At 36.4% G+C, this 11,080-nt stretch overlaps 1 protein-coding gene across 1 annotated transcript; it reads right to left on the bottom strand.

The window, feature by feature from the left end:
* Positions 1–245: 245 nt before the first annotated feature.
* Positions 246–5,700, bottom strand: LOC137745373 (cytokinin riboside 5'-monophosphate phosphoribohydrolase LOG7). Its single transcript, XM_068485321.1, has 7 exons — positions 5,508–5,700; positions 4,268–4,365; positions 2,884–2,914; positions 2,689–2,788; positions 2,387–2,457; positions 1,531–1,674; positions 246–780 (listed from the first exon to the last, which is right to left on the bottom strand). Exons 1-7 carry the CDS (start codon positions 5,613–5,615, stop codon positions 685–687), a joined length of 648 nt encoding a protein of 215 aa, XP_068341422.1. The 5' UTR covers positions 5,616–5,700; the 3' UTR covers positions 246–684.
* Between the last annotated feature and the right edge of the window lie 5,380 nt (positions 5,701–11,080).

Raw genomic sequence — 11,080 nt, 5'->3', positions numbered from 1 at the left:
GATTCCACCAATTCATCTATTCTAACAACTAACAATTTAACTAACTAATGCTATCATATGTCAATAATATAATTGAAGTTTGAGGATCAGATGACAAGCCTTCAAATAGCTCAGAGATCGTTGGTTATAAAAAGACCGTGACAAATTATGAATATCAAACTCGAGACTTCAATTTAAGTATCCTTTTTCGGAATAAAAAAAAATGAATATACATATATATAGTTGTTATAACTTACACATGGACATTTTCTGAGAGTACAGAAGCTGAAATGGAATATCATTTCCTATTGCAATACATCTTTTCGTATAATATCCTAACATTTTCCTCACAAATTTGAAGTAGAAACTATACATGTCCAGAAGACATCGTCGCAAATTAAAGAATCGACACAGTAATAACAACCATGCAGTCAGCCAAGAAGAAACTTGAATTGATTCCCTCACAGTTTTACAAAAAGGGCAATGCATTTCCTACACCATTTTCAATTTTTTTTTTTATACCTTCCAACAAAATATATATTATAAGAGGACCTTGAGAGAGTTTCTGGCTTCAGCTACAAAAACAAAAAACCCAAAGTTCCTCTGCTGCTGATGTACGGTGTCGTACCATATATTAACCGTATATACTGTGAAACCCAAAACGCAAAAAAAGGAGGACTTTTGCATGATCAGTCAAGCAACACTTCACGTGGCTACTCCGGGTTCAGACACATAACTTATTCTGTCCACCTCCTCCCACACCAACTTCGATGTTATTTCATCGTGCTGTGGTACATATTCCTGAGGCCAAAAAACCAAAACATATCATTAACCAGATCGTTGAGTAAATTTGTAAATTTCGGTGTAGTTAAATAACAAAAAGGGTTAATTCGTACTAATCTTCCCTGATGAAATTATATGAAAATACACATTTACTTTTCGTAACATGGAAGCCTAAAGTACAACAACAAAAACTTCGCAACAAATCCGACCTAGAAACCGTATGTAAATCTTCAAACAAATCTAAACCTAGGTACTGAGAATAGCAAACTTAGTTGAAATCCACTTGTATGCAACCGGGGACAAGGACGCCTTTCCCCCAACCCAGCATTGTCGCCAAGGTTAGCCAGATGGAGTTTGGACGGACCCAAAGTTCTTGACCAGATTGAACCGGACCAACCCATAACGATGCTTAATTATTCCGCATGATGCTATACAATGTAAGAAAAAGGTTCTCTTATTTATTTGTTCTCAATTGAGAGAGTCGCATCCATATTATACAAAGGAAATTTCTTCATTTTTGGTTATATAAAAATCTAAGCTTAAAGTCTACTCTGTCCAGACCATCCTTGTATTACCAAAACTTAAGCACATGCATATAGGATCAGTGGGAATCTATGAGCATCATTGAGGCATAGTTTGAACACCTCAGGGACTTGAGAGTGTCCCCAAACCGTACCACATCGATCCGGTCCGTTAATTATTCATCTTGATGATCATATTCTATTCTATGATGCACATGATATGATGAAAATAGGCACGAAGCATTACCTCCAGTTGTCTGACCAATTGCTTGGCAGTTGGAGCAGACACGATAATGTGCCGAGCAGTAGGAGAAACAAAACCTTCATCAACGGCCTTATCAATGAAAGACAACAACGAATTGTAGTAACCGTCCACATTCAAAAGCCCCACCTACAATAAACAGGTAATTCTAACTAAATTATTTAATTAATCAATCAATTCATTAATAATATCAACTTCAAACACCCATTTAATCTCCATATTATATGTATGTCGTTCATATGTCCTCATTGTCTTGTGACCAACAACACCCTTCTTTTGACCAACAACCTCACTTTGTTTAAACCTTAAAAAATTAAATTTGAGAAGATTTCTCCCATTCAAACGGAGATCCTCCAAATAATCAACCACCTAACTTATGTTATTTTTCCATGTGAATTAGAATTAAGTACCACATGCATTGACTCTCTGTTATATATGAAGCTTTCTCATACATCCATACCACTCAATAAGATTGACTCACATCATCACAAATATCATCTCCCCGTCAACGTTGCTAACTAATACTTGTATGGAATTATAAATGAAAGAGAGAGAATCGTGTACTTAAGAAACATGATATATTTACAAATTGTAGGCATATGATAGACCTATTAATTCATAGAGACAAGGACACAATAAAATATTCTATAATGTGAAGAAATTGATTGTTAATTAGGGTTTTGTAGAAAATTTGGGGACATCAACAGTTATCTACAAGAACACAACTACATTTGAACAAACATACGACATGTAATCATGTGAGGGCTTGCTTCCATGTAAAGTTTGGAATCACATGCAAACCGTTGTATAAAACGAGGTGGATAAATTTAGTTCTTCTTACAGGTTTCCGGTGGATTCCAAGTTGAGCCCAGGTAATGACTTCCAGCAATTCTTCTAGGGTACCATAGCCACCTGAACATAATAATTTCAATTAAAGGGTTTTACAAAAACAATTGAGAGTTGATTTGGATAATGGTTCAGAACTTCACATGCACATGGATGGCTTTCAACCCTCGATGCGTGTAAATCAAGAGTAAATACCACATATTTAACAGTTAAGAATCAGCTATTCACGCTAACTTTAACATTCGACAACAATAATAATTTCATAAGTGACATCCGATTCATGGGTTAAAACCATACCAGGGAGGGCAATGAAAGCATCGGCTTGACGGGCCATCTCGGCTTTCCTTTGGTGCATATCTGAGACAGTTCTCACTTCTCCAACAGTTTCACCAGTTATCTACAACAATTTAATCAGATCACATTATTAATTAATCATTTAGAGATCGGTAAATGTGTCACTTAAAATCAGCACATTTAAGCCTTTAAATGTACCTCTCTAGGCATTAATGTCCTCGGAATAACACTGCAAAAACACCACGAACATTTATCAGCAAACCACTATCTCCACACTACCTATTAATAAAACTTTGGTTCTCAATCAAAATTTTATGAAATTACCATTTTAACCTCCTCACCAAAATTGAACTCAAGTAAAAAATATAGGCAATTTAGTAACTACATGAACAAAAAAATTTCTGTTTTTTTAGACCAACCTCACACTTAGCTTAGTACAACATGCACTATTTTAAAATAAAATAAAAATAAAATGTATTCCCACGTTAGAAGAAACCACTTTATCATTATTCCAATTTTCATAACAGATTTATTTTAAAAAAAATTTAAAAACTAATTCCACTTCATAATAAAAAAACAAAATGAAATGAAAATTTTCACCGGTAATATATATTAACAAATGAATTTACTAAAAGTTCCCCATGGCCTAGTAGGTATATACCTGAATATTTAATTGATCAAAGATTTAGCAATTTGCTGACATCCCTGACCTAACAAGGGGCATTGACCATGCTAATTTGCAGCAGTTGTGTTTCACAGAACGTGTTTAAACTTTTACGAGACCAAGAGCTCTTACATTACAGGGAAAGCAGGCTTTTTACAAAATGCAATGCCAGTCCTTCACTAAAAGTCTCCATAATTTTACTAATTATCTTTTCCATTACTGTAAATCTTTCTAACTGGAAGTTCCAGAGAGGGAACTGACATTGTAAGAATTTAAAGGGGAGGCAGATTCTCTGCCCTCCCACTTTTCATGTCTTCCCATGCCTTCTTGTTTTGTTTTGTGTGGTCACGTCAATTTTTTATATTGTTTTTTTTATAGAAATAATAAGATATAAAAAAATAGTAATATAAAATGTTGACGTGTAGAAATAATAAGACAAAAAGAAATAATAATATAAAATATTAACGTGGCTTAACTGTGACCACACAAACAGAAGAACACGGTAAGGTATAAGAAGTGGGAGGGTAGAGAATCTGCCTCCATTTAAAGGAGGTTAACTTTTGGAATTTACTGTAGATCACATAAAGCGGTTTGAAACCATGTTTACAATACCCAGAAGACACGGTAATTTTGCATATAAATATGTGAACCTTTTTGTCCCAATAAAAAAAAAAAATGGAAGAAGGGAATGCACAAATTCCATTATAAAATATGGGGTTGCATTTGATCCTAGATTTCTATGTTGTCAGCCTTTGTGAACCCAGTAAATTAATAGATAATAGGGATTAATTTGCATGGTATGGTTCAATAAAAAATAAGAATGCAACCCAATTTGGCCAATCATTTCATAAGGGTAACTTATGCGTGTGGTGTGTATATGAGAGAGAGAGCGAGAGAGAGAGAGAGAGCGCTACAAACCCTAGGACATGGCGCCCCCCATCATGAACTGCCTGAGAAATAAGACCCATCAATCCCACGCTTCCACCACCATAGACCAGATCAATCCTTCTCTCCACCTTCCAAACACATCGAAATTCAAAACCCATCAACGTGTCAGAAACCCAGTTCCCATAAAATATAAAATGGAGTATGATTTGATTGAAACAAACTTGAAGTAGAATGGCAGCAAATAATAATAGTATGTTTCAGTGGATGGAATGAATGAATGAATAAAAACCCTAGCTAGGTAAAAAGAGGCTACTGTGTGAACATTAATTATTATTATTACAAAAAATAGGTATTAAATTTCTTGTCGTGGAACCCCATAAACAAAAATCATGGAGATGAGGTTCAGTCATGGAAGCTTGTGAACACGCTTAAAAGGATCATGATACCGAGAGAGCACGTTTGGTTCCCTCCTGGCCGCCTGGAGAGAATTAATAAAAACCACATAGAGGCCAGTAGTACTGCTGCAAAACTAATTTATCTTATAAAAATAAAAGGGTTTAATTAAAATCAAAACTCCAGATCATGCAAGAAAGCTGCTTAACTGACAGCCAGTTTACAGCTAGCACCCTCTCCTTCCTCCCTCCCTCCCTCCCTCTCTCTCACGCCAAACATAAACCCTAATCAGGTTCAATGCTAGCTAGCTCTAGGTCTTGAACAATGATAAGCCCACGTTGAAGGCTTGTTTGGTTGCAAGACGACCCTTCACACCTCCACACTACTTGAGAAAACTTGGACAAATTGGCTAGTGCAGTGAGCTTTCGCTCTGCACCCAAGTTCGAAGCACCATCCTCGTGGTTGCTTCTATTCTTCTTTTTACAAGCTTCCATAGAAGCAAACCAAAATAGGAGAAAATTTAAAAATTGGAAGACTAGGAATTGACCACAAACATTGTTTTAGGAAATTAAATTAACCAAAAATGGAAACAATGTATCAATGCATTAAATTAAATCCAAATTCCTATGAAAGTCAAAGAAGATAAATATGGCTTCTATGAATCCCAGGAGTAGAATCATTCGCAGAAAACCGAAATAGATCAATTTGGTACGTATGCACATATATACGATTAAACACTTTCTCTGAAACATAGATCTTTTGGCGATGAACTGTTCCAATTTATGTGGGAATTTTGGAACCCAAAAGGATGAATATATAAGAACAAAAAGTGAGAGATTGAAAGAGAAAATATAAAAATGAATCGAACGTTGATTACCAGCTCCTTCCCAAGTTCAACAGCAGCTTCTTGGTAGCTGGCTTTCTTCCCTGAACTGCTACCACAAAAAACACAAATCCTATTGAATCTCGACTTTGTCTCTTCCATCTCGTTCTCTCTCTCTCTATGATCTCAGAGATAGAATAATGATGATCTTCTGAGCAAGTGAGGGAGGGGGATGGTTGGGAATGAAAACAAAGTGAGTATTTGTTTATATGGGATGAAATATTATAACGCCTTCGCCAATTATATATTTGTATATATAGGCATAGGGGGCTCTAGAGCACTCACTTTCCTATTTGAAAGGTTGAAAATATTTTAATGGTTTTGTTTGGAATTTGCTATTTATAAACCGCTTTTATTTATCAATAATTTTTTTTTATAGTAGTAGTAGTTTTCAGTATTACAGTTATGTAACTTATAAGAAAAGGTTTGTTGTTTAATAGGCAACCAACCAAATAATTTTGAATTATATAAAAGCAGTTTTGATGTCAAATAGAGTAGTTGGTTGTAAAACATAGACATATTGGAGAGATATTTTTGTAGAAGTATTAACCATGGGAATAGGATCCTATTCAGATGTGGATTTTAGAGATTACTTTATCGTGTTCGCTCATTTATCATTCTGTAATTAGAAATCATTTAAAATTTTTTTTTGTTTAAAATTGAACACAAACATTACTTGACGAAAAGTGATCACACGATGTATGATGAACGAACATGATGAAGTGATCCCCGAAATCCTCATAAATAGGATCCGGAGAGGATGCTCATCCTTAACCATGGGATGTTCCAAGTAACTCTCTAGCAACTTAATGAATTATTTTGAGTTGATTAGTGTGATTCCGTGCAACCGATACATTTGCATTGCACAACCACTAGGTCTCTAAGTTTTTTTATTTATGGTCAAGTTATGCTTGAAGGTGGACACGGTTTGGTTCAGTGCGGTTTTAAGTAAAACCGCAACGAAATCGAAACATTTTGTGGTGAAGTTCTATGCGGTTTTAACGCGCGCCTAAACCGAAATGAGACCAAACTATTTGGTTCAGTTCGGTGTGGTTTCAAACGGTTTTGGTTTGGTTTTTGAGAAAAAAAATTGTATAGTTTAAAATTTACATTTTATCTACACATAAGACAACCTCATTTTCCACACAATACATGTTTACACCGATCTAATCCAAGTGTTCATTTATGCTGAAAATTAATAAAATAGAATCTTCGGCATGTTTTCACTTGGCCAAGAAGGAGATTTGTATTTGGCAGCAAAGGCTGATTAGCTTAATAAAGCCTACACTGTACATGTACATGAGGAGGATGGGAGAATTGTTTATAAGTCAACACACTATATTTGCTTGTAACAGATGACATATATTCCAACTCCATATATATAGATATAGAGCACGTATTTTTGCACCTTTACATGTTAATTACTAAGATGGTATAGTATAGTACCAAAAAAAGTTGTAAGTTTGCACAAGAAAATTACATGTCAATCCTAATGCAAGTGTTAATTTGCACCATTTACTGTTAAGCTTATGGTTATTAAATCTAGGAACATGGTTTGTTATGCAGAAGCTGGGGATGATTTTGTTAATCTACTCTTCAGTTTTCTAAAGAAATGCAGGGTAGCTTTTCCTCTTCGAAAGGTTGCATTGATAAGTGCTAATTGTCAAATAGAATAGGGGTGAAAAGGGATGACATTCTAGTGTAGTTGAGTTCATACTAAATGTATGTACTCTAACAAACAACCAATTAAAACATGACATTTAATTTGAGCTACAATTTTGGTTTCAGTGCGGTTTTCAAAAGCCAAAACCGAAACCAAATAGTTTCCTACTCTACGGTCCGCAACCATTTCAAAACCACAAAATTGAACCTTTCAATGCAGTTCGATTTGATTCGTGTTTTCGGTTTCAAGTGTCAACCCCTAGTTATGATTTCATAACAGAAGAGAAGTACAATAAAAAGACTCCAATAATAGGAAGGAAAAGCAAAACTTTCATGGTTACCGGGAAAAAACAAAGGGCATTCACATTTTTAGAGTTGGATGATGATAAAGATACTAAATTGTTAAATTAAATTTATAAACTAAATGATGTATTACCATTAGAAAATAAGCACGTTAATCCAATCACTAACAATCACATAATTTGATTTATGACTTGAATTGTTTTTGAAACCAAGTAATTTAGTCAAAGGTCAATAAAATCTTGACTAATTGTCATATATTAATGGCCTTTTTTTTACATAATCAATGAATTATTTATAATAATTATGCATAGATCATAAATTTAAGTTAACTAGAAAATAACTATTATATCTTTCTCTCATCACTTTATTCTTTTTATTATCTCTCCCATTTCTCGTCCTTATTTACCTCTTCACTCTCTTGATTATCTTTCCTCTCCCTGCTCTCTTTATCTCTCCCCCTTCAATCCCAACCGCAGTTTACCTATATTTTATATGTGCCTCCAGTTTTTATTCTTCAAGTCCGAAGTGTTTTTTTTTTTTGTTAAATAGGTTCGAAAAGCTTTAGTTTGGTTGAACATGCATGAAGCTTTGTTATACGTATAGCAGGGTGGCTATGGTGATTGATGTGGATGCAAATTTCTTCCTCCTTGTTCTTAGACCAAATTGCACCTACAAAACAAATAACACCTTTGGTCAAGGCCAAGAGCCTTACACGCCCACGATGAATTGGCGAGGGGGGGGTTTTGGCTGAAGAACCTCCGATGCCAAAGTTAGAATTTTGAAGGAAATGTGTTTGGAGAATTTAGAGAATTTAGCAAGAGTGTAGAACTTAGGTTTTGGAGAAAATGAGGGTCTTTATATAGGGATGTGGCCAGCCCTTTTGGAAGGAGGAGGACCAGCCACTTGGATGGTTTTTTGGGTGAGATTCATGATTTGTTAGCTAATTAATCAATTAATTGAATAATTAATCGATTAATTAGCTAATTAATATAAATTGAAAGGAATGATTTGGGGGTTACCTTGTGGGGAAGATTTGATGAGGATGGATGAAATAGGTTTTGAATAATTACCTATTTTGAGCACTTTGGACCTTGATTGAGTCATGATTGTCCACTGCTCATGTGTAGGAGTTCCGGTATTCATCGGGGTTAATTTTGTTCTTTTTACCCTAGAATCCACGTGTCACCTCCATATTTTTCTTGATTATTTTTAGCTCCATAAATACCCCTACACCTGTTGAGCTACTTGCAAGAAAGGGCAATTTTGTCCTAGTTTCGGTATTCCTCGGGGTTAATTTTGTCCTTTTTACCCTAGTTCCCGTATTCCTCGGGGTTAATTTTGTCCTTTTTACCCTAGAATCCACGTGTCACCTCCATATTTTTCTCGACTGTTTTTGGCTCCACAAATACCCCCACACCTGCTGAGCTACTTGCAAGAAAGGGCAGCAGGTGTAGAGATCTCCAACTTTGATGCAGATTCTCAATTGGACTTGGAATTAGATTCTTCTAGGAAAGGGAAATAAATTGCCTCCAAAGCCTATTTAAGCCTACCTTAAGTAGGGGATTAAATCAACTTCGAAAGGCAATTATTTGTCCCTACAAGAAAGAGAGAAAACTAGAGGATATTTGTTCCCCTTCCCCTAGCACTCTTCTTTACTTGCCCGTGCAAAGAACCGTCTTCCGTTGATTTCTTTGTCTTCTCCGCGCCACACCGACGTAAGAAAAACTTAATTCTCTTTGTCTTCTTCTTAGGTGGTGCTACCACGGGGCAGCCGTCGGGGTGGTGTGACACATCGGCTGGCAGGGGTCAAGAGTCGGCTTAGCATGGGCCAATGAGGTTGAGTGGCAAGGGCCATTGCTTGTGCCGCTCAACTTGACTGAAGCCAAGGACTGGCTCAGTGTGGGCCAAGGAAGTGGCGTGGCATAGGCCACGGTTTGGGCTGCCACGTCTAGGTTGCTTGTCAAAAATAAGAAAACTGCTTGAGTTTGATTTCTCAGCTGCCGTAGATAGAGTAGTCAAGGATAGAGCTGCCAAGATCGGAGTTGTTGAAGATGAAGTGTCAAATGAGCGAACTGTTAGTGCAAAGTGGCTGCTGCCCCCTGACCATTTGATGCTTAGTTGGTTTTCAAGCATTCAATCTTTTGAGCGATGTGGCATTCTCGCACTAGAGAGCTTACTCATATGGGTATTGGGGAATTAGTTTACCCTCCCGCACTGGAGAGCAATTAGTTTACCCTCTAGCACTGGAGAACAATTAGTTTACCTTCTCGCACTGGAGCGCTATTAGTTTACCCTTTCGCACTGGAGAGCAATTAGTTTACCATCTTGCACTGGAGAGTTTATCCATATGGGTGTCAGGGAATTGGTTTACCCTCTCGTACTGAAGAGCTTCACTACTACAAAAGAGGTTATCACTAGCGGTGTAAAAACCGACAAGAAACCCCAATTACTATTGGATTTTTGGAAAAAATCGAACATCAAATCGTGAAATGTCGGATAAAGGAACTGACACCATTGCTAGCGTCACGAAAAAGATATTGATGTCGGTTAGTCCCCTTAATCCGCCACAAATAAGGAAAGCAATATAAAATAAAAAATGATAGTAGCGTCAGTTAAAAAAGACATCGAGGCTCACGTCGGATAAATGCGACATTAAGTACTGACAATGATTGATTGATGAAGCAAACTAGTGTCGGTCCTAACCAACACCACCTAATAATTTGATAATAAAATAACCACTATAATGTCACCCATAAGCGACACCACAAACTATTAATAATAAAAAATAATAAAAATGTTTGTCTCAGTTTTTAACTGCTTCGTTCATGCATTTCTGCAAATATGCTATACATTTCTTCACTGCTTCGTTCCATCTCCCAACAGACTGAAATCACTAGCTCCTAAATGATTGCTTACACATTCAGGTTATCTAATGCACATAAACCAAACACAATATATAATTACTTGATTAAATTAAAAAATGAAAGAATTGAAATTTATAAAAATTAAAACAATAAAATAAAAAAGATGAAGCTTAATTACCCAAAGTGAAAAGCGACCCATCTGAAGCAGTAGATGCGGTGTGCTAGCGGTCACAAGTAATGTCCAGCCACCACCAATTAGCCCCCGCCGTGCACCCAAAAAGCTCTGGAGAGATGTTTCGGGGTCTTCAACTGCAGCTTCTTCGCATTCTAACCCGTCTGCTTGGACTTGTTATATCTCCACATAAATCGCCCTCTTCGTCGGAATGCTCACCGACCGGTTGTGACCCATAAGCTCATCAATGTCCATTTCCATAAATTCCCTTCACAAACTAAACCACAAAGTTTCAAGTCAACATTTGACAAAATATTAACAAATTTTAATCCAATTGAAGGAGAAAGTTGGGAACTTTACAAATGGGTTCTCTATTTAGTTATCGAGGAAATGGAAGAGTGGTGAATTGGGATTTTATCGGTAGCCAACCTGAGAGGGGGGGGGAGAGAGAGAGTGATTGGTGGAGATACTTGAGGGTTCAAAGCGGACGAGGAAGAAAGAAGCAAGAAAATTGAAAAAAATTCTCACGATTTGGGGATGGGGAGTTTTGCAGTTACTAGCTGATG

The sequence above is a fragment of the Pyrus communis genome, chromosome 9 (assembly GCF_963583255.1).
Source record: "Pyrus communis chromosome 9, drPyrComm1.1, whole genome shotgun sequence".
Taxonomy (NCBI): Eukaryota; Viridiplantae; Streptophyta; class Magnoliopsida; order Rosales; family Rosaceae; genus Pyrus; species Pyrus communis.
The sequence above is the reverse complement of the archived record's forward strand: the minus strand, read 5'-3'. Positions and strand labels throughout refer to the sequence as shown.